Source organism: Epinephelus fuscoguttatus, linkage group LG8 (genome assembly GCF_011397635.1).
Source record: "Epinephelus fuscoguttatus linkage group LG8, E.fuscoguttatus.final_Chr_v1".
Lineage (NCBI taxonomy): Eukaryota > Metazoa > Chordata > Actinopteri > Perciformes > Serranidae > Epinephelus > Epinephelus fuscoguttatus.
The window spans coordinates 11,213,777-11,238,743 of NC_064759.1; the positions used below are offsets into that span (position 1 = coordinate 11,213,777).

General features: G+C 40.4%; 1 protein-coding gene across 1 annotated transcript in view; it reads right to left on the reverse strand.

Annotated features, from left to right (window-relative positions):
* Nucleotides 1-19,549, reverse strand: part of dgat1b (diacylglycerol O-acyltransferase 1b) — a 30,062-nt gene extending 10,513 nt beyond the window's left edge. The window contains exons 1-6 of the mRNA XM_049584316.1: nucleotides 19,162-19,549; nucleotides 17,154-17,241; nucleotides 15,258-15,298; nucleotides 13,427-13,512; nucleotides 6,278-6,330; nucleotides 5,641-5,746 (exon numbers count right to left, since the gene is read on the reverse strand). Of these exons, the coding sequence (XP_049440273.1) occupies nucleotides 5,641-5,746; nucleotides 6,278-6,330; nucleotides 13,427-13,512; nucleotides 15,258-15,298; nucleotides 17,154-17,241; nucleotides 19,162-19,403 (616 nt within the window). The 5' untranslated portion in view covers nucleotides 19,404-19,549. The remainder of the gene's footprint in view (nucleotides 1-5,640; nucleotides 5,747-6,277; nucleotides 6,331-13,426; nucleotides 13,513-15,257; nucleotides 15,299-17,153; nucleotides 17,242-19,161) is intronic.
* Between the last annotated feature and the right edge of the window lie 5,418 nt (nucleotides 19,550-24,967).

Below are 24,967 nucleotides of genomic sequence, written 5' to 3' on the forward strand. Positions count from 1 at the left end.
AGCTGCTGTGGCCTTCAATGATGCACCAGGTCAAAGGGCACTACAGCATGCAATAAATCAGCGTAAATTTTTTTAAAGCGCAATTTTTTCTGTAATTATTTAACTGACTTAACGTGTTATTTTGACAGCCCTGCTTATTATATTATATTACATTGCTGCCAATATATCCCTTTAAATCCTTCACACTGCTGTGAATCTTTAATATCCTTTTTGTCAATGCCTTGTAAAGCACTTTGAAGTGCATTGACTTGTTTGAAAGGTGCTTTGTAGATAGAATTTGATTGATTGATTGAGGAGAAAGTGAGCACAAAGTGTAAGAAGGAGATTAATAATAATAAATGATAAACAATTAATTAATACCGATGCTAATATAATAATAATAATAATAATAATAATAAATGTTATTTGTAAAGTTATTTCCTAGACCCAAAGTACCAGATGCAAGAACATAAAATAAAATAAAATAAAATGAAACATGTAAAGCTACAGATAGATACACACACAGAGATACAGGACAAACACACAGAGGAGGTGAAGGCAGTGTTAGCTGATGGAGGGAGAAAGAGGGACCGAATGGAGAGCAAGAGAAAAACAAAGAGAGAGAAGGGCAGATTTAAAGAGTGGGGAAGGGAAGGAGAAGAGAAGAAGAAAGGACGTCATTTGATCTTGAACAAACAGCAAAACAAGCCCAGTAAAATAAATCATCTGTATGAGAGCAGGCTAACTATGCCAAGGACATTATTATACAGTCGCCGTGTTTTCCATTGTGTATGTGTGTGTGTGTGTGTGTGTGTGTGTGTGTGCACTTAAAACTGTGTCACTGTCGGTTTTTGGGAGTCAATATTAAAAAAAAAAAAAAAATACTTGATGTGAGATTAATGAATTTATTTCGAAATCTTTTAGTGTGCACTCATACACACACACACACACACACACAGACACACGGACACACGGACACACAAACGCAGGCCAACTGAGCAGTTTGCCTACCAGGGGCTTTATCAATATTCACCATATGCTTGATAGCAGAGGATCATGCTGAACAGAGAGGAAGACACACACCAACAAGCATATACCCACACACAGTCATACATGTGCACAAACAAACACACTAATAAAAACTGTTGTGCCAACAGGGTGAGGTGGAGGTTAGCACACCTGGCATCAAACCACAGCAGATCTTATTCATTAACCATCTGCCTCTTTGGCTCTATGTGGCTTTGAGACAACTAGATTGGCTCCAAATGCGAATACTGTACATAGTAATCATAGAAACACAGAGAGGTGGAGCTTAGGTGAGAAAAAACATACCAGAGGAGCCAATTATCACCCTCTCACAATTTCCCACTGAAGCCATGAATGTGTCTTTAAACTCAAAACCATCCATGTTAAAATTTAAAAAAATCTGACTGTACTATTTTAAGTTGTTTTTCTCTGCCAGCAGACTCCAGACAAAGACGTGAAGACTGCGCTACAGAGCAGGGTTAGGGGTTAGAGAGGTAACCTCAAAGTTAACCCTGGGTTTTCAGTACTACGAAGCTGGTTCACTTTTTCCTGTGATAAATAACTGTGGTAACTTATGCTGACAGCTAACGTGCTCCAACTCTGACCAATCAGATTACTGGAAAAACTAGAATTACCACCTCGAGGTCGTGTGCCTCTGGTCAAGTTGCAGTTACAGTTTATGTTCAAGTCTGTCCAGAGTCATATGTAGCGATGATGTGGATGCTTCACGTCCTCTACCCCCCGGGCCACACAGAATCTAGTTTCATGAGTTTCAAGATGGACACCCAAGATTAGTGTCACCAATTCAGTATCTGACCAAATGTCTCCCCTTCTGTTCCTGAGATATGATGTTGAATAATGGTCAGAAATGTATTTATGCAGAACATTAAGATGTCGCAGTGAAGCTGACCTTTGACCTTTTTGATATAAAATGTTCAATCAATTCATAATTTTTATCAAATTACACATTTGTGTGAAATTTGTCCTAATCTGTGTATGAATTCTTGAATTATGGCCAAAAACGTGTTTTGTAAGGTCACAGTGATCTTGACCTTGATTCTAATAAGTTTATTCTCGAGTTTTAGTGGCAATTGTGCCAAAGAAAGAAATCCCCTCAAGGTGTTTTTGAAATGTTGTATTGTATAACATTTCAGCCACGGCATCTCCGGTGCAGAGACATAAAATTATACAGACATGGACAACAGTCTGGAGTGACAGGTAACCAAAAAAAAAACCAAAAAACAAAAAACGTTACACTGCTAGATATGATATGAACATGATACCTACTGCATGTACCTCAGATTACTCAATTTGACACACCTCCCTTTCAAGCCTGTGTGACACAGATCATTGTCTAGGTTTGGATCTGAGATGTGACCTTAGGAGCCTAAAAAGGTACACTATGTTTGAGCAGCAGCACCTGTGTGAATTGTTTTGCTGTGCAGAGGATTTCTGCTTCTCTCATTAATCACACTGACTACGTTTACATGCACAAAACATTACATTTTTCATCCTTATTCCAAAAAAATACAATATTCCTACTAAGCTGTTTACACGGCTAATAAAAATTAATATTTCACTAACACTCCCTTGTACATGCAGCCGTGCAAACTCTGAGTAACATGTGCTCTAACATGTTGTTTATCACGTCAAAACCTAGAAAAGTGAAATGGCTGGAGCCGCTTGTTATTTTTCTTCTTTGCATCAAAATAGGATTTTATAAGTTTTCCATCGGTGGCGGACTTGTTAAGACTGTGCAAACACAGCCTCCCTCTTTCATTCCTTCAAACACCTTGAAAAGGTCGGTGTTGCGATATTTGCGCATATCAAAAACCTGTTGACATCAAAGTCTTTAATGATGTTTAAAAGTAGGTGTGTTTCTTGTGCTTCTGACCAGAAATGCCAGCTTTTCTTTTGGGCATGCATCTCTACACCAGCCTTACAAACTGTTGGTGGTTTGCACACAACCTATCCATGACAACGCACAAAGCTGACCTTAAACAGGCAAGAGGTTGTGTGTTGCAAACTGTGGTGAAACCCCCAGTTGAGATACATATTCCTAATGCACTGTATACATGCCCAAATAATGTTTTTAAAATCTGAATAATGCCGGCGTAACCACGCCTGATTGGTGAAATGCTAAATTTGGAAATTTGGAATATCTGAACTGAATATACTGTTTGCGTGACCCATATCCAATGTAGACGTGGCCTCTGAGAGCTGTCAGAGTGCCATACACCTGCTCCCTCATATTTAACTTGCTGTTTTCTGTCAGTTGCTTCATCAGAACATTGGCGAGCTGTAGGTTTTATGACAGAGAAACAGAGTTCAACAAAACAGTTTCACACCTCTCATTGTACAGCAGCCCACTGGTTAATGTAGAGTGCTAAATAGTGGCTGCATGAGCAAAGTGTTACAGTGCATTTACACCTACTTAAGAACACATCAGGTATGCAGGGCTACACTGTATGTACACCGTAGATTGTCTGACTATACTGAGAAGTGTATAGAATCAAACTCAGAAAAACACAGCTACTCCCTATTGTTCATTCTGAACCCAAGAATTCCTTGTAGCAGACTTGCACACAATTAAGGACATCAGTACAGATCAGGTTCCCCTCATCACTCCAGTATTCCTCAAAAGAAATTTAAAACAGTTTGAAATGAAGCTTGATATCAGGTCCTTGCTGAATGGCTGAATACTGGTTGCATTAACAGTGTACAGTAGATGCACACAAACATATTGCTACATATGCACACACACACAAACACCTGCCCTCTGTCGTTGCCCTTCCTGTGTGAACAGCAGCGCAGAGAGGAAAACAGACAGACAGATGGACTGACTCCTTTACGCCTTCACCTCCCAGTGAGAGAACAGATGAGAGGAGAGGAGAGGAAATATACCAAAACAGGAGAGGAGCGGAGAATTAAAACAGTAATTTTCTTGGACCAAATAAACATTAGAATGTGTGCAAAATGACACCAGAAACTCACTCATCTGTCTGTCTCATGGACAAGGTAAAGATAAAGGTTGTGTCCCAACTGATGTGTTTGATGAAAACAGGACTGAGACTGTGCCAAAAATCTGAGCTAAATATATTACGTCAAAGGTGTGAAACACTTCTACTGTGAAACGTTTATGGGTTAGGTGAGGAATGCGACTTTGGCCATGAAATGTTTTCAAGTTCATTATGTCCAAAATATGTATCCTTGGTAGAGGTCCTTCATTTTACTTTTACCACAATGCAAGCAAGATGGCTTGGGGAAAAGTAAAAGTTGGATAGAATAATGCTGGTTGCCTGTAAAAAAGCAATAATTACAAAATGGCTAAATTAAGAACCTCCCACTTTAACTGACTGGTTTAATGTGATGCATGAAATTTATATTATGGAAAGATTAACCTTTGAACTGAGACTTCAGACAGCTTTATTTGAAAAACATTGCAAAGGATCGATTGAAAATATTAAGCCATATAGAACAGACTTCAAATAAAAGTTGTATAGTAACTTAGTGCTGGTCGATATACCCAATAAGTCAGTGTACTGTTATTAATTTCCTGAATGATGTTAACTCTATGTACTGTCATGCTGTAAGCCCCGCGAGGTGATGCATTCAATGGACAGTTCAATGTAAAACACCCAAACTAGATACTCCAATGTAATGCAGTTACCAGCACCCCTGGTGACCTGCTACACTTGCTAATGCTGCAGTGTTAGCTTTTGCTAACCAGGGCAGACATTCAACTGACTGGGAGGAGTGCGACTCCAGACTCCACAGCATCTAACCTTTGTAACGGCAGCATCAGAAAGTTTGCTTATTTTTTGTGTTAAATTTGAATTTGTGGTTTAATTGGCTGACTGGAGCCTGATTTTGCAATAAATATAATTCAAACTGCACTTGTTTTCCATCATTGGCTAATTTACATTCCCATTCTTGCGTTATGTTTTTTTTACAAGTACTCTATAATAATCTAATGTGTGTACTTGAATATGAAAGTTATATTAGATACCCATCCTGATTAACTAGTAATCTGTAATCTTTATTAAAAACTGGATCTATAAGGTTTTGACTGAATCTGTAACATGTTGTGTAAAGTGTTGCTAATTTATCACAGGTGAACTGTGTCACTTGTGGAGGGCGGCCATGGTTTCTGTCAGGCAGCCTGATGAAGACAGAGGAAGGTGACCCTTGGATGACCTCGTACTGTTAACCACACCCACTTTGGCATCTCTCCTTTCCTGTCTTTCGCTTCTTCTCTGTTCTCCTCTCCCCTCTCCCCTCCTCTCGTCTCTTCTCCTCTTTTCTCCTCAGAGCCAGCTGGAAATAATCCAGTCATGACCAACTGGTCCATTACCACTAACCGACTCCAATTATGGCTTGGTATAAGGGATGCCTTTTACTGCACTATCAAACTGGTCGACTGTTTCTCTGAAGGGCAAGGATGTGAATGTCCCCTTAATCTTTATTAAAATTACATTATTTTCTGTTTTATACACATGGCAACTCTGTTAGCTACCAATGAATGGATAATGGTTTGGATGCTACTATTTTAGTTGACTGCTTGTCGTTATGAACAGCAGGTAGCAGCAAGGCTGCAGAGATGGTATTTTAATAACAGTAAAAACAACATTTTACCTGGGGTCATGGAGGGGACCAGTAGGACCAGTGCAGCAGGGAATGTTAGCATGATTGCCATGTTAATGCAATGGACCAGAAATCCCACAAGTTCAGAGAATGAGCCCTGGGTAGAAAGAGAGGCATAGAGGGACAGCAGGAGTTTTTTTTTGTTTTAACATTAAATCTTAAAGACAACAAGTTTAATCTAAACCATCATCACCCGACTAACTGCCTCAGTTTACAGTCATTTGTTGTCGAGCTTATTCTAAAAAAAAAAATAAGAATACAGCAGCTAAACATAAAAACTGTAAATAGTTTTTGCTTTGCTTTTGAACAGCTCTCTAGAATAAAACCAAACCACATTTCAAGTTATGGTGGCCTACTAAAGTTTTAAAAAGCTTGCAATGTTCCATATTCATGCCAAACAGACAGAGCATAACTGAATATGCCCTAAATGCAGATGGTGAAACTAATTCCTCATTTTACCATTTAACATTTGCGGTTGCAACTGGGGAGGGTCAGCTACTCAGTCGGTTTTAGTGAACAGTTTTTAGAAAAATAATCCCTCCTGGGAGTTGTGAAAGTGCTCCGAATTCAACAGTTAAAATCCACAGTGCTCTGATGTTGGAGTGCAAGCAGGGGTCTCTCCACTCACCTTCGACAGCTGCCTTTCTGTGTAGAGAGCCACCAGAATGAACACGTTGGACACTGTCAAAACACAACGACAGATTCATGTCAGTTTCCATGAAACAATCCAGATTACATTTCTTACAAAGCCACTTCTGAAGAGTCTCTGCGGGATCAAAGTCTGGCTAGGGATGTTTCTTTATTTGGATCATTCTTTTCAAAGCAGTACTGGTTAAGATTCGTTGGCTTCAAGTCTAATGTGTGTCCTGGTTTGGTCTCAAGTTGGGTATTTAAGTGAATTAAGATTTACGCCTGCCTTTTTAGCAACTCCCTGCTGCCTCACACATAAAACACGCTGTCTCTCTCTCTCTCTCTCTCACACACACACACACACACACACAGTCTCACATGATTAAACAGTGACACCTGACGAAAGAAATGAGCCAGCACTAACAGAGCATATGTGTTGCACAGGCACACGCCAACTGCTAGTTAGTTAGAGTGACAAGGCAATTGAGCGTGTTCACACACATACACACACACTTCAAAAAAGACAACTTGCTTTGTATTAAACAGCTACAATATTCGGATTTTAGGAATAAAACAACCAAAAAACAAAAAAAAGAATGTATTGGATTGAGAGCCAAAAATGGTTTGGAATGAAAGTAAGTTTCTAGTGCTCCATTTTTGGCTGCAACTTTGTAATGTTAGCATAAAAGCATGGCGTAATTAGCAAGCTAGCTAGCTAACTAGCCAACTGTGGTCAAAACGGCAGTTATGGACAGAGAAAAGAGAGGAACGCCTTACTAATTTGTGTAAAGAAGAGCCATGTCTGAATGACAGACAAGCCTAAAAATGTACGTGTTAACGTTATTGACCAGAACGTGTTACCGTGTCCAATGGATGACGCCACTCTCCTTTTGGTAATAGGCACCATTGGGATAATTTACAAGCTACTGATATTGGTTGGGCGGCATGGTGGTGCAGTGCTTTGCATTGTCGCCTCACAGGAAGAGGGTTCATGGTTTGAACCCAGGGTGGGGGAGCCCTTCTGTGTTTGCATATTCTTCTCGTGTCAGTGTGGGTTTTCTCCGGGTACTCCGGCTTCCTCCCACAGTCCAAAGACATGCAAGTTAATTGGTGACTCTATATGGTTGTCTGTCTCTATGTGTCAGCCCTGTGATAGTCTGGCGACCTGTCCAGGGTGTACCCTGCCTCTCACCCGATGTCAGCTGGGATAGGCTCCAGCCCCCCAACAGGATAAGCAATTATGGAAAATGAATGAATGAATGAATGATACTAGTGGAACTTGGCTCTGATTGTGGTCGATGGCTGTGCAGCCTCCACCAGTCATGCAGGGACATAATGATACATCACTGACCGGAGCTGAAGAGGGGAGAGGAGGGTTGTGTTAAATTGAGCAAAACAGAGCTTGATCAGTGGCTACAGCTCAAGAGGAAGCAGGTCACTTTTGCTGTGTGACTGTGTCTATAGCCCTGTTTCCACCGAGCAGTACGGTTCAGTTCAGTTCAGTGCGCATTTTTTTCCGTTTCCACTGTGAAAAGTTGTGGATGGTACCAATGGAACAGTTCCGTACCGTCCCCATGTTTGGTCCCCCCTCTGTTGGGGTACCTAGCACACAGATCTGGTACTAAAAGGTGGAGCTGTGAACACTGCAGTCTGATTGGTCAGTAGAGGACGGTCACTCTGCTCAGGGCTGAGTTGTGGCTGGTTTTGAGGCTCATGTAACCCCTGTTCATACTGTGAAGAGTTTTATTAGTAAACTGTGGCTATAAAATAAAGGATGTTTTGCTGCCTCTCACAGCAGCTGGAGTCTGACAAAAAATAATTTAATTCACTGGGCTGACTGCCGGCGACTTTTGAGGTGGAACGTTAACTTGTAATGTTACTCAATGCATGAGGTGACGACATGAATCCATCAACACACCTTAAATTTGACTGTGACAACTTTGACCATTGCAATAGTTTTAATATGACATACACTTATAGTAATGCGTGGATCTTCAAGCATACATATATGAATTTAGTCCAGATTATGTGAACTGCATATATTCTAATCCTCACTCTGAGAAAAAAAGAAAAGCGTTGCGAAGCGTCGTTCCTGTGGGCTCAGGCAACATAAACCTTATGATCTCATTTCAAATTAGAGCGCTATGGTGTTTCTTACACGGCCCAGTCATGTACTAGGTTTTGACCTAGTCTGGTTTATTTATAGCTGTGGCAGGTAACTTTTATTAAAAAAAACCCCATTGTATCATATATGCATAAACACTATATTCACTATATTCTGACTAATTAGCTGTAAAATGAGAGTTTGTGACCTGTCCGCCATGTTGGAAACGGTCAACCAAAATAAGAAGCACTGTGCAAACCAGCTTTCTCAGTTTCAGCAAATACGAAAAAGTTACCAATTACAGCTTTAATGTGCACTTTAATATGTATTAATTGTTGCCACAAAGCCTGATTCAGTGTGGAGCTAATTGGGCTGAATTGCATGTGGATTTCTCCTTCTTTAAAATCTTGTAGCAGTGTCAGTTCAAACTGCGGGGTAACTCATTGCTGAATGAACTTAGGGAAACCACAGCTATGTAGATTGCTTATTACCCTGACTAGACCAGGCTGAGCCACACTGATGGCACATAATTGCAGCAATTGTTCCATTTTAAGACCCTAATCAGTGCATTAGCATGTCAATCAATCTAATCTCGAGTGAGCAGATGTGTTAACTGTCAGACATTTTGATTACTGGGTCTTATCATTCTGTCATCAGTGCATCTATCCATCAGCATTGCCATTCCAAATCAACTTGTTTAATGGTGCAGTCACATGCTTGTTTTTGACTTCATGGTGTATTTGGTTCTATGAAGTGAGACAAGGAGGTTCAGAGAGAAAACCGATGCCTTCCAAGCAAAACCATTCTTCATGTGATCCAGATTTGTTCATAAAGCAAGCCAATCATGCACGTGTCATTTACATTAAGGATGCTAGGGACATGTCGCCACCACTTTTTGACATTACCAATTTTACCCTCATCATTTTTTTTTTAATTTGAAAAGCATAATTTGATAAATAGCTTGTACCAAGAAACGTTAACTAACTTTATAAAAGGTTTATTTGCACAATAAAGAATACCAGTGTTGGTCATGGAAACTTTAGTGAGAAATATCTGTGATTTATCGAAGCTTAGAGGACATCAGCTGATGTGCCTAAAATAACATGAAAATTAGCCACTTTGTTAGCATGCAGGTCACACATTAGCCATAACTAGTCCATACACATTTAGTGAACAGTTGCACATGTACATGTTTGGAAAAAGTAGCTTTGTCACCTTCTACCTATGCCAATCCTCAATGTCTGTGTGCAGTTTCACATAGATTGACCACGTCAGTGAGTAGAAAAACGTGGGACAGACAGAATGACTGACTGACAGAATGACACACTGACAGTTTCCGTGAATATGTACAGCATACCATACCATGACTTAGTCATACCAAAAATTAGAAAAAAACAAAACAAAAAACATTGGGCCACAGGGGGAGCCACAGCGATCGGTCGCATTTTAACCATTTTTAAGCTTTTTTCTGTTGTTATAGCGCCACCCAGTTGCAAATTAGAGTTAAATTTCTCCAGTCACCTTGAGGCGTCCTGTTCTATATATCTATAATTTTAGTAAAAATCGATATGGCAGTTAGGCCTAGATAAGAAATTAGCTCTCTAGCGCCCCCATTTTGTTTGATGGGGTCAATAATGGAGGGGTCCCCTCAGATTATGTGTGGTCATATGCATACAAAGTTGCGTGGTGATGGGTGAAACCCTTGAGATGTTATACACCTTTATGTGATGAGCCACGCCCTCCGCAATATTCATTGCCTTGTAGAAGCTCAGTTTTAGTAAGTTTTCCAACTTTTGCCAAGAGGGAACTTTAGATATTGGTCCCTAGATTATGTTCACCCAGTTTCATGCAGATCGGTCAAACTTCCTAGGAAGAGATCGATTTTAAGTGTTTTTCAAAAAATTCAAAATGGTGGAAAATCTATATAAGCGGAAGTTATGGGTTCTTGAGGCAAATTTGTTCCTCATGAGAGGAGAGGCATCTCTGTGCAAAGTTTCATGTCTCTATGACATACGGGGCATGAGATATGCCCATTCAAAGTTTGCAATTTCACTCGGTTGCTATAGCGCCCCCCTTTGGCCAATTGATGTAATATTGCTTCATTCGCATCCTCCCATGACCCTCTACCACTGTGCCAAATGGAACAGACACACACACACACACACACACACACACACACACACACACACACACACAGTTTTCGTCATTATATAGTAAGAAGATAGCTACAAAAATAAATACAGGACAGCTAAACTGTTGCTTACAGGTTTCAGGTGATTTGCTTTGCTCTTAGTAGATTTTTGATATATGCCAGTTTCCTCTGGCACTTCTGGCACTTGACTTTTGGGGGTCATCTTTGCACTTGACATTTTCAACATCTTGGTTGCGTATCTGTCAGCCTGCCATGTGTGGTAAACTGTCCCAGTTTCAGCAGTGCCGGACTGCTGGTGACTGACATTCGATGAGAGCGAGTCTGAGTCACATAACTATCACTAAGCTTAAATTTCCATGAGAAGTCAATAAAATTAAAAGAAATTAATTAAAGTTGTGAGTATTAATTTCACAGGATAAAGTGGTGTTGTGACCTTGAGCGCCGTAAGTCACTCTCTGTTTCTGATGCGCTGTCTGTCGGAGTTCGATCAATTGAATATGTCATAACTGATATATTATCTGAAGCCTTATTTTTAAACAAGTAATATTCATACTGGTTTAAATAAACAATTTGACTGTATTTTCCATCTTTGCTGAGCAACAGTTTTGTGTTCAAGGAATTAAAGGCCTGTCCCAAATATAGGCCTGTTGATTTCCGTAATCTAAGCAAATAATAGCTCAGGCTACTAACTGAAGTTTTACAGTAGATAGAGAAATAAATCCAGATAAATACAGGGGTTTATAAATGAATTCAAATTACTTACTGTGTCACTGACATGAATAGGTGCCGCATGCACATTTAAAGTGGTTACTTCCTCAAACAAAAGAGGGAAGGGAAGAATAAATCATGCAAACACGTGTACTGACTCAGCAGGGATAACATTTAATGAGTGAAGTTGATCTATGGGGGAAAAATATTTTAAAGCAATTCACAATGCCAGAGAGCTTCACTGCATTATATTCAATTATATCTTCTATTTCTATATCTGGAATTGTCAACTGCTGCCTGAATTTTGTTTTGTGTTGAATTTTTTGGTGGAAAACCTGTTCAAAATTCACCAGAATGTAGGAAATGCTTCACATTTCCCCCACACCCCCAGCTTAATATGTGCCACTCCCCTCTCCCTTGTTAAAATGTTAAAGTTGCCATAATTATCTACTCTGACCTCATACTGATCCCTCCAGTACATTGACTAAAAATGCGGAATACTATTTAAAACATATTTTTTTAATCTGAGTCCTACACTCAAAGCTACATTATGATTTGCAAAAATGTCACTCATTTATGCAAAATTGTCTCCACTGAAAAAGTCCAAAAGTTTAGTAAAACCCTCTAGTAAGATTTATTTTACATTCTTCATCACACACTTCACTCTACCCAGGAGCAGAGGCCTCAGGAAACGCATATCACACTAATGTTCTTTTTTTATCTCTTCTGGAAACAGGCCTGTTGAGCATCTTTGACAAACAGCAACTATTGAGCCCAGTCGAGCATCAAACTGGAACAAACAGCACCATCTAGCACCTGTTAGACACACGTACCTTTCATCAGGTATCTGCACAGCAGCTTTTGGCAGATATTTTGGCAGCAACAGACTTGTAGTGTAGTGAGATACCTTACACTAGTGTCTGCTTTCCTTTTTATTCTGGTGACTCACAGGCACAGTTGCCTAAATTTAAAACTCCCCAGGCTGGTTTTCCAAACTTTACCCATTTTGCTGGTAGGCTACCACAAACTGTGGACTTCTCATTTACGCTGGTGGGGTGTTTGTGTGTAGCATTGTGTGTGTGTGTGTGTGCGCAAGTTGCTGCAGTGACTCTAGAAGTACAGAATGCCCTCTGGGAATGAGCCGCTTTACTGTCCATGCTACCGTAAACACACTCCCATTCTCACCTGTCTCTTAACTATCGTCAGTGCGGTCATTTACCCTAACTCCATCCATCTCTTCCTCCCTCCCTCCCTCTCCTCCTGCCCTGTGCCGATGCAGCACTTTACATCAGCCCTCTCTCTTCTCACTCCCCACTCCTTTACTCTCCCCCTTTTCCAGCATGCCTCCATTTTTTCATCCCTGCATCCTCTCCCTCTTTCCAGCCCTCTCTATAGAACTTAAATCACTTTATTTTCTCTTCCATTTAAAGCCCCCCCCCCCAAGAGCTTCTCTCCTTTCACCCCCACTCATCTCTCCTCTCCTGCTCCCCATTTCTCTCACTCTCCTCCTCTCTCTGCAGTACAGTACCAGTGTGCAGTATATAGGGCAGGTGATTGTCCCTCTAGAGACACTGTAAGCTGCACCACTGCAGACTTTCAGTGCGATATACCATAAAAATAAATAGTGGAAAAACTCTGAATGTAGCGTGCGCCTGAGAGTAAACCAAAGCTTGAAATGAGGCAGATCACACCACCAAAAACTGGAAACACCGCTTCAAACACAGTTCAGTTATTCTACCTAATTATAAAAATGTTGTGATTTCATTTCAGAAAGAAAAAAAATCAAAAAGTTGATTTTTCTTCATGTTTTTGAAGTGTTATTGCTACACTGCTTTTAAATGACTCAATGTTGTAATGTAGGGGACATGGCCAGATGAAATTTTAGCAGTAGACAAACTATCAGTACTCATGTACATCAATCTCACTTCCATGTGTCCCATATCATTTTTTAGGCTTTGGTGGTTATGAGTGATTCCAGTTTTGGTTCGACATCTATCCCTGTATTTCATCCTAGTTTCCTTTCAAGCTCAGTTTTAACAGCAGTGACATTTTATGTGATTTTCTTCCCTTATTTTAATTATAAATCAGTGTTCCTGATGTTCAACAGTTTTTATCTCATCTTATTAATCGCCTGATTAATTTGGCGACTGTGATTGTGTTGGACAGATTAAAAGTTTACCTACCAATCACCAGGCATGCTGCTGGCCAGCTGTAGGGATCCTTCAGAAACAAGGAAATCACCTGAATAGGGTCCACCAGAACACCATACCTGAAAACACAACCAAAAGAAAAAGGAAATGGTAGATGAAAAAAGACAAATCTAAATTAAAGGTACCTTATACTACCCTAATCCACTTCACACAGATGTCTAATAGAATAAAATGAAGTGATGACATTTTATATTCAAAAGGTCAAAGGTCAGCTTCACTGTGACATCATAATGTTCTGCAAAAACACCTTTCTGGCTATTATTTAATGTCACATCTCAGGAACAGACGGGAGACATTTGCTCAGATACTGAATTGGTGACAGTAATCTTGTGTGTCCACCTTGAGACTGTTGATTGTGTAGATCTTAAGTGTTGCTGGGTTGAAGATGTGAAGCATCCACGTCATGGCTACATATGAGTCTGGACATACGTAAACTGTCACTGCAACTTGACTGGAGGCATACAGCCTTGACGTGGTGATTCTAGTTTTTCCAATAATCTGATTACTCAGTGGTCGGGGTGTTAACAGGTTGTTCGCCGATCCTCTGAAGTGTGTGAAGTATCCACATTTTGCCAAAAAATACACTTAATACCATTACCAAATCCCTTCAAAGTCTTCTCTACATATATTACATGAGTTTGGACAGACATGGATGTACACCTTGACTGGTTGGCAGAGGCATACAACCACGAGGACGAAGTTCTAGTTTTTATTTTTTAGTTTGCCCTGTTTGGAACGATCCTGGGCACAGCACACAGGTGAGGTCTGGACTTCATAAAAAGGTAGTGAGTAGGGACAAGAGAAGGAAGAAGCTACAAAAATCATGGACACAGGCTGAAAAAATCTGGGATTAGCTTCACTTTTTTTATTATTTTAAAATAATTTTTTGTATTTTTGCCTTTTAGTGATAGTACAGCTGAAGCCTGACAGCAAAGGTGGGAGCGAGAGGGAGACGACACGCAGCAAAGGGTCACAGGTCAGAATGGAGCCTGCGCTGCTGCAGAGGACTCTGCCTACATGGGACGCGCAGTTGAAAAGGTGAGCTAGAAGTCGGCTTTCACTTTCACAGGCGATGCTATGTACAAACAGTAAGCAACAATTCATAGACAGTATATATTTAAAATGCATGTGTAAACTGCTGAAATAAGGAAGTGTTTTCTAAAGTCAATTAATGAAGTTAATTTCCTTCTGAAATTAAATAAGTTAAGAACTGTGCCTCAGCTTCAACTTCATTTTGTCCCTAGAGGGCAATTAGTTGCACAGCAAGTAAAAAAACATACATAAAAAAGACAGGAGAGATCACATACAAATATAAGTACTGTTGCATAATACAAAAGAAATGGGTGATTTAAGTTTAGTGAGTTGTTTTCGATTTACCCCAGTATAGGCTTCATTTTATGTTTTATTTATATAGACTTTTTTACAGCGGAAATTTTGATTTGTTACGGCAGGAAAAATGCAGGTGTGACTACTAACACTACTGATGGCTCTGTTACATTGGCCCAGTATCAGCATGCACAATACCAGGACCCTGAAACTGTTGTATCAATTACGCCTGTGCTTTTCTACAAGAGATGTCAAAATGCTTTGCCTACTGTTCAAACTGAGCAATAAAGAGACATTACAGAATTAGTACACTAGAAGACAGTGACATTTTTGAGAAGCTGGTACTTCTGTTTGGTATTTTTCATCATTAACATCACTGGAATCTCTGTTTAGGAATGACATACTGGGAAAAGGCGCCCAGGAAAAAAGACAGGAGTAAAAAATAACACGCTTTTCAGAAGAGTCCAAACGTACTTACCTTAACAGGTTTTCTAAGAAGAGGCGAGCATTACTCAGCACCTGTAACACAAAGCAAGAGTTCACCCAGCTATCTCATGTGTGTATCCACAATAACACCTTCTTCTCTGTTTCTTTCATGTGTTCATATTGTCATTCCAACAAGTCTAATCCAGTAAATTCATCCCTTCATATAAACCCCTCTTTCAGAATATCTCTCTTCTTCTGTTGCTCCACTCTTTCCTACCTCACCCTGTATCTCATCTCTGCTCCTCTTTATCCTCCTCCTCCCCACATTCTTGTTTATCTCTCCTCCTCGCTCTTCCTCTTTCTAAATGGATTGTAATATCTCATTACCCAGCACAAAGGCTCTGTGCCTGGGGATGGGACAGAAGTTCAGTGGGAGTGAAGGAAAACCTCCTGCGATGAACACAACGATCTGTGTTCAAAGCCTGGATTAACAGAGGGCTTTGCCAGCCTTGTCTTCTCCACATTCCCTCATATTCTGTCACCTCGCACCAGTACGGAGGAAAAGCTGTTGAGCTTGGCATGAATTATTTTACTATACGTGCACATTATTTTGATATTTTGAGAAAAGGGTTTGAATTTCTCAAAATAAGCAATCTTAAATAAAGTAAGATGTTTTTGTGGATCCCAACTGGTGGGTCCCTGTCCAAAAGTGGGTTGCAGGTCCTTTCTACATGGACCGCAAGTGACTCACAAACGTGTCAAGTCTTTATTTTGAAGTGTAGCTAATTTCCAGCACAGAGCTTTTACTTTCAAGTGCCATTTCCTGCTGTGGAGTGAGCGACTAACAGACAGCTACTTAACAGAGATAGCAAACTAGCTGGACGACATGTTCAAACACAAGTATGACGCTGAATGTATTAAACTGTGTGGACCTTGAACTAATGATTAAAGAGAAATCTGGACCCTGTGACTGGATCAGTAGGGAACCACTGATTTAAAGGTTGTGTATGCAACGTTCAGAGCATGAATGCGTGTGTTGTAATCCGAGCTTCTTTGTTGTGGTAAGCCTGTCCGGCCGCGTTTGCATGTCAGTGCATGTGTACATCCCACAGCTCACCGCCACTTTGCACTGCTCTCATACGGCCGTTACCACAGATATTGGGACAACGTTTTTAAGGAAGTACAGCGCCCACATTCCGGTTCCCCACAGGTTAACACCATTAGCTCTGTCAGCACTGTTGCCTTTGCTTAGCACTTTTTATGGAGTTAGTACCATTAGCTGCTAGCTGGCGGCTCAATTCAGTTCAATTCAATTCAGTTCAATTCAATTCAATTCAATTCAAGTTTATTCATAAAGCCCAATATCACAAATAACAATTTGCCTCAGAGGGCTTTACAACATACCACATCCCTCTGTCCTTTGGACCCTCACAGCGGATAAGGAAAAACTCCCCACCACCTCCATGATCACAAGCTTGTCCAGACGACTCTGAATTTTACAAAGAGCCTCTTTAATGAAACGTAATGTTATTTCTAACACCCACTGTGGTTAAGCTCGCAGTAAACCAGATGTGACACAGTATCAGACACAGTTTATTTATAGAAAAATTGGGACTATTTCTTCCTCATTTTATAAAATTTTGGTTTCTTCGGCTGTATCAATGCATATCAGCGTATTATCTGCTCAGTATTCAGATTCTGTTTTACAGTGAGTTCTTCTATGAAAGAGAGGATGAGTACAAACAGGGTATCATGCCAGCACACACTTGGGATTCACTCATATTTTGCTTTCACTTATTATTAATAATGTAACCTGAACGTAATCACTACACTCTTGTTAAGGAGCCAGAGATGTGCAAAAACTAAAGACAAACAAGCTGTAAAATCTATGACACTGTTAGCTATGCAAACCACAATGCCAGTAGATTAACCATAGCTTTTGTCTTACCAGCATGACCACACACCAGTTGAGGATCCCTCTGTAGTTATTGTAACCACTGGCTGAACTCAGCAGGGACTCCTGTGTCATATGACAGCTACAGAAATAGATTACCCAGATAAATAGGTGAGACAATCAAGAGCAATCAAGAGTTTAAAGGGACAGTTCACCCCAAAATCAAACATACATATTTTTCTTCTTACCTGTAGTGTTATTTATCAGTCTAGTTCAGGGGTGTCCAAACTTTTTTGAATGGGGGCCAGATTAGATAATGTGGAAATACCTGGGGGGGCAGTTGCGTCTTTCATCATAACATGAGACAAACCCAACTGTCCATCTTCATCTTTCAGTGAAAAAGTATGTAATTTTCCACGGCTCCAGAGAGCGGCGACCCTCGCTGTTGACTTTACACTTGTTTGCTATGGCCATGTCTGCTACGCAGCAGGAAGTGTCTGCTGTTAGCTAACTGTTTGTTTGCTTCTTTGCTGTCTGTTTATGAAAACAAACTAGTTTCACCTGCATAGTTCCTACTTGGTGCATGTCTACAAACTGTATGATAGTTCTGCCATTGTGACAGTAATGCATCATGTTGTGTGGTGGGCAACATATAGTATATTTTGAAAGACAAGCCAAGGGGCGTTTAAAAATCAGTCCTTGATGCCACAGTTGGCCCCTGGAGTGAACTGTCCCTTTAAAATACATTTATTTCCATTTGACTCTGGTATCATATTGATTACATATCATCACACAGTAAATATCCTCCTGAGACCCTGTGTCATCAGTTTTACTGGACCTTATACTTCATTTTACTTAGCTTAGACCTGTTGTCCTCTTTTGTGGACACTTTTTTTGTGACATGTGGTGGTAGTGAGACCACAACACACTAATTAATGTAAAAACAAGATGGCGGCCATCTCTGCCAAGTCAGTCTGCAGCCGACCCCAACACAAAAGTGGACGAAGTACTAAACCTGATCAAATTTAATGGTTGAAACTTGTTTTGTTTTTTTTAAATAATTTGTAACATTTGTAGTTTGATATGGCAACAAATTTGACCAATTTTAGCAATGGCAACAAGCTAAGATGTTATTAATTAGAAGGTACTCATGTACAGACATTAGGAATTTTTCATCAGCTCGTTGAAGGACATTGGGACTTTATTGTCATTGACAATAATTAGTTTTTCGTACTTATCAGGTCCTACTGATCCCAAATAGCAAGGAGAAACTGAAAATGCATACCAAGCAAAAGTTCGGGTCTCAGGAGGATATAGGGAACATACACTGTTGTCTTTTGTGAATGTCAACACTGACCTCCAGATTTGCAGTTTTGATAAGTAAAAAGAAAGGAAGATAGATCTTAGCATCAAAAACAACAGGCTACAGCCAATAATAAAACAGCTCAGAAAACTAAAAGTGACACTGGTCAAATTTCCGAAGGTGTGGTTGAATTTATGTCCCATAATAACAACACTACTTCTAATGATATTTTAATACACCACAGTTAGGTATTGCCAACTGATTTATTGTACACTAAATACCAACTAGTGCCGTATCAGCTCACAGGGTGTACTTTATTTTTATATAACTGGCCTAAGGGGATTATCTGACCCACAATTCACCCTGTTCATGCGGTCCATGTCAGATACACCCCTGATCAATGAAACAGCCCCAGTCACACACACACACACACACACAGTCATGGACTAACGTTAGCCATGAAGGGTAAGTGCTGCCAAGTAGTGGGAATGATGTTGTGAATGGGCGACAACAGACACGAAATCAAAAGGGCTCGTTGAGGGCGACCTGGAGTGACCCTGACCAGCCGTTAACCCCTCGGTGTCCGCTGCAAATTAAAACTAGCTAACACTTTAACTTATGCTAACCACCGTAACTAAAATACTAGCTCAAAGTGAGGCGACGTCACTGCTTTGGAGCCAGCGTCACATTTTTGACCATGAAACATGAGGCTTTCAAGTTCCGAAAAAAAAACAGTCTGATAAGTTGAGTTAAACTCACCTCAGTCTGTCAGTTAAGTCATTCTTGCGTTTCTTTTTCTCACTCTTTGATTTACTCCGGGCTGTTTCCAGTGAAAGCTCCTGTTTCCCCTGGCTGTTATCCCCGTTAATGTCAGCGGTCACTGAGCTGTGACACCCCGCCGCAGAACTCCCGTTCATCGGCAGCAGGCTCACTCCTCTCCTCGCCGCAAAGGTCGCCCTTCTCCTGCGAGTCAAGGTCCCGGTCGCTTCCGAGTCACCCATGATGACAGAAACAGCTTTTAACCTACTTAAAGTGAACTTCAACAGTTAACTCCTGATGGTAGCATGCCTGTTGCTGCTCGCGTAGTAGCCCAGGAGAGGGAAGTGAAAGGGCTGCACAACAATCCGCCCTAAGCTCAAATATCCGTGGTGTTGACATGGGAGGTAGGAGTGTATTCATGACGCCACATGAAGTGACAGCCGCCCAGTACTGTAACTGGTCTGACTGTTGCACATGAAAGCGACAGGTGAGTCAGACCCTTGAGGGTCTATTCAGAGAGGAGAAACGAGGAAGTATTTAACTCTCTGTCAGTCTGTATGAAGCCAAGGCTCCTCCCACAATAGACCCAAATACAATAGATGGCTCTGTGTATCTGATGCATGAAAAGAGCCAACAGGATAGTTGGCAAATAATAACGCCTCCATTTAGTACAGGGGAGTCCAAACTTTTTGGCTGTTAGCTATGCACACCACAATGCCAGTAGATTTAACCATAGCTTTTGTCTTATCAGCATGACCACACACCAGCTGAGGATCCCTCTGTAGTTATTGTAACCACTGGCTGAACTCAGCAGGGACTCCTGTGTCATATCATCCTGACATCCTGCGTCCTCATCTAGGCCATCTAGTGTAGTAAGACCACAATACACTAATCCATGTAAAAACAAGATGGCAGCCATCTCTGCCAAGTCAGCCTGCAGCTGATCCTGATACAAAAGGGGACAAGGTTTAAAACGTGATCACATTTTAAGGTTGAAACTTGTTTATTTATAATTAATAATGTGTGTAATTTGATATGGCAACAAATTAGACCAATTGTAACATCAGTAACAAGCTGAGACATTGTTAGTAAGTACTCATTTAAAGAAGCTGCAACTTTATTGTCAGTCATTTGAGGACTTTCTATCAATATTATCATTGACAATGATTCGTTTTTTATGCTTATCGTGTCCTACTGACTCCAAATGGCTAGGAGAAATTAAAAATGAATACCAAACAACACAGAACTCAGAAATTATTTACACAGATGAATAGGTGGTCACTAAACTCCTTTTAAGGAGCCTGAGATGTGCAAAAACTAAAGACAAAGAAGCTGTAAAATCTATGACACTGTTGGATAAAATAGAAAGAGTGATTAGCTATGCACACTACAATGCTAGGAGATTAGAAAGGTAGATACTTTAGATACACCAACACACACTCGCTCATCACATCATTCTTACAGTCACATACACACACATTCATATCTATATTTTTAAATAAGATGTTCAAATGAAATTAAATAGTCTATAGTGTCTCAGTCCTAATTTTGCTAAAGCAGAGAGAGCTCTGGGTCGCTGCGACTAGGCATGTCACCATCTAACCATAGCTTTTGTCTTACCAGCATGACCACACACCAGTTGAGGATCCCTCTGTAGTTATTGTAACCACTGCACTACAGCAGGGACTCCTGTGTCCTATGACAGCTACAGAAACAAAATACATGGATAAATACGATCATGAGTTTAAAAGGGACAGTTCACCCCAAAATCAAACATACATATTTTTCCTCCTACCTGTAGTATTACTTATCTTTGTACATCAGGGGTGTCCAAACTTTTTTGAATGTGGGCAGATTAGATAATGTGGAAATACCTGGGGGCAGCTGCTTCTTTCATGACATGGGTTGTTTAAAAAACATCACATACAAATGAGACAAACTCAACTGTCCATCATCATCTTTCAGTGGAAAAGTATGTAATTTTCCACGGCTCCAGAGAGCGGCAGCCCTCGCTGTTGACTTTACACTTATTTGCTGTGGCCATGTCTGCTATGTAACAGGAAGTGTCTGCTGTTAGGTAACTGTTTGTTTGTTTCTTTGCTGTCTGTTTATGAAAACACATTAGTTTCACCTGCATAGTTCCTACTTGGTGCATGTCTATAAACTGTATGATAGTTCTGCCATTGTGACAGTAACGCAAAAAGATGCAAAGTAATCTTGCTTGATTAATCAATATTGTGTGGTGGGCAACATATAGTACAGTTTGAAAGACAAGCAAAGTTCCGTTTAATATCAATCCGTGAGCCACAGTTGGCCTGCCGGGGCGGATTTCGGACATGCCTAGTCTGGATTGTTTTGGTGTGAGTTGTTGAGTGTTGGCGATATCAGCCGGAAAGATGGCAAGAATAGCACTCTTGACAATCAAGAACAATCATGAACTGAGCAGAGAATGATATCACACTACCACTGTGTGTGTTAAAATCCGAGCCTCTCTGTGGTTTGTTATGGTAAGCCGGTTTAGCTGTTTATGTATGTTAGTGCGTATGTGTATCCCACGAGCTAGCTCACTGCCACTTTGCACTGCTGTCATATGGCAGTTACTGCAGATATAAGGACAGCGTTTTTGTCACGCAAGTGTAGTGCCCGACCTGCAGTTCCTCTTCTGGTTAACACCTTTAGCTCTGTCAGCACTGTTGCCTTTGCTTAGCTCTTTTTATGGAGTTAGCACTATTAGCCGCTAGCTGGCAGCTTAGCCACCTCCATGTTGAGAAGTGTGTTCAGACGCCTCTGCTTTTCCTGTGGTCGTGTCTGCTACCTAGCAGGAAATGTCTGCTCCTAGGTAACCGTTTGTTTGTTTGTTTACTGTCTGTTTATGAAGGAGCATTAGTACTGCTTGTGTAGTTGGTGCCTGTCAACAAACTGTATGATAGTCCTGCCAGCATGAGGTGATTGCGATTGTGCTTGATTAACCAATATTGTGTGCTAGGCCACATTTTATATTTAAGTACAAGCCTGGGCTGTTAAAAATCGGTCCCCCGGGCCTGACTTTAGACATGCCAGATTTAGAAGCTTGTGTCTTCAAAGACTTAAAAGCTGAACAAAAATCCACAAATAACACTCTGGCATCCTTAAGATGTTTAGTGATGACATTAAACATAGACAGCAGTGCCTCTGTAACTTTTCTAAGCAAACTGAAGTAGGTCTAAGTGCCTGTTTACAGACCAAGTTAGATGACTGGCTAGAACGCTCTCCATGGACTTACAAAGGATGGAAGTTATAGCCATTGGTGGGAGGTTATTCGGTATACTTGCTTTTAGGCTTTTTGGGAGGATTTAGGCAGTGTGTGTGTGAGGACTGGTTGGTATGTCCATAAATGTTATCACAATAAAACACATTGTTCGATATCAATAATAATCATGATAAATGTAAAATTTCTTTCAAGTTTAAAGGCTCATTTTTTCTCTTGAGTGAAAGTTGAAGAAACCAAACGATTAATTGTGGTTTAAACTACTCTTATCGTCAAAACATGACAAACACTTGACAAACAGTAACCGAACGTTTCCCAAATCTGACGTAGATTCAAAGCAGTTATAATCAAAGATAGACAGAGATATATTATCTCTGGTCAGCAGCATGTCAAGCCCTTTGTACAGACAGCTTAAAAGTGTTTGTGAGTGTTTTAGCTGACCATGTAAACGAAATAAATCTAAACTGTGGTCAGTATTTTCTGTATAAATTCTAAATGTCATATGCAATTTTTGCTGTTTCTCAAGCAAATGGGACCTTTAATTGGAGGGCACAGACTTTAATAACAGTTAGCCATTTTATTAACACAAACAAATAAAACATTTGGGTTAAGACTTTGTAAAAAATCATATATACTCATTAGTAAAACTGTTTAAAGGAAAAACAATTAACACAAAATCCCATCATTCAGTAGAGACTTGCTGGTGCGTCAATAGCACACAGTAAGCGTGTAACAGAACTCAAATTCTTTCATCAGTGTTCACAAAGAGTGAGCTTAGATCAGTGGAGTTGCGTCTATTTTTGCCATGTATATCCTGTGTGCGAGGCCACATTAATACGTGTTGGTCATTTTGTACGCCAGTATTGCAGAAATATGTTTCAGGTGATGTATGGTTCCACTTTACCATTTCCAATCACAGTCTGTGAGATGACAACTGGAACATATAAGATATTCTCAAATGGTCTTTAACATGCTGTGTTTTACTGGTTTGAGGTGGTTGGATGGATATATCTGGCCTGATGACTAGTAGGTCTTGTATCTTGTTCCCTCCTTAGACTGTAATTGCCCAATCATCTGTCTACGGTTCTCTTTTCTTGTTACTTCAAGAACATACCACGAGGGGTCACGAGGCATGCCATGATGCTGCTTCATCTTGGTCAGAAACCTCACTAAAGCTTCCACTGAGGGGAGTCCTGCCTCCAGCAGGCAGGTTAGATGTTGTAGACCTCACCCCAAGTCATGTGAAGAGATTCAACAGACTTCATGCGTATTTTTAGCCAAACCTCACACCCGTACAAAACAGCTGATGAGAGAGCAGCCTCCAAAACCTTTAGCTCGACACAAAATGGGATCATAGTTGGTGGATTAGAAGATAATTTGTTTAAGGGCTTTTTGTTCTCTTTTACATGTAGGGCAGTATGTATAAAAGTCACAATGGCTCACTATAAACAAATGGAGCTGATTAAGCTGCCTGTCGTCCACAGATCCCAGAATACATGCCTTTAGTCTGTCTGGGCCAGTGGCCTTTTTTTGGCTTTGTAAGTGGATATCACAACAATATGTAAATGCCTCTAACAACAGTAAGTGGACATCACAGCAATGGGTCCTATTAATGGACTCTTATGAAAACATCTCAAAGGTACCATAAAAACAGCAGAGCCTGATGGATGTAGAGCCGATGCAGCTTAGGCAAATGAAATCTGAGTTAAGTCTGATGATGTGGAGCTGAACCTAACAATCTTAGAATGATGTCACGCAATGATTTAGGGAACAAAATGGTGTTTCCTCTGGATCCACTCTCCAAAATCAAGCGACAACCTCTGGGGCTAAAAAAAATGAAACTAATGCGAAAGTGCAAAAACAATAATTCCATGAATGTCCACTTAAGGCTGGCTACAGAAGTGAGTCAAACCCCATAGACCCCCAAATTAAAATGCCCAGCTTTACAGCAGAAATGAACACATTTACAGCCTGGTTCAACACACAGTTTTGGCCTCTATAGCTCATTTTTCCATTCATGAAAACTGTACCTGGGGTGAATTTTAGTATAACTCACCCATTTACATGTTATTAAAGATCCAGTGTGGAAGATCTAAGAGGATTTAGTGGCAGCCAGTGGTGAGGATTGTAAATTGCAACCAGCTGAAACTTTTTCAGGTTAGAATTCCTTCAGTGTTCATTATTCAGGTGGGAGTCAGATTATCTGCAGAGGTCTCTTCTTCTAAAGAACAAATAGACCAGGTTATTAAACCCGGTAAAAAACATTGAATAAAGCAGTTTCACATTAAATATCTGTGTTTCTCCTACGCTGTTTGGCATGTTGCAGATGGCCCACTTGCCCAGAACCTGCTGATGTGTGCTCACCTATTTTCTCTGATAACTTATGTGTGCTTGCTTTATTTCTGAATCAGACTTTTAGGAGGTTTTTGCCGCGAGCCAAATTGTCCGCAGAGGTCTCTTACTCTCCAAAATAACAGACCCAGTGATTCAAACAGGAAAAAACACTGAATAAAGCCATTTCATGTTTAAAAAGAATATGTCTTTTCCAACTCTCTTGTT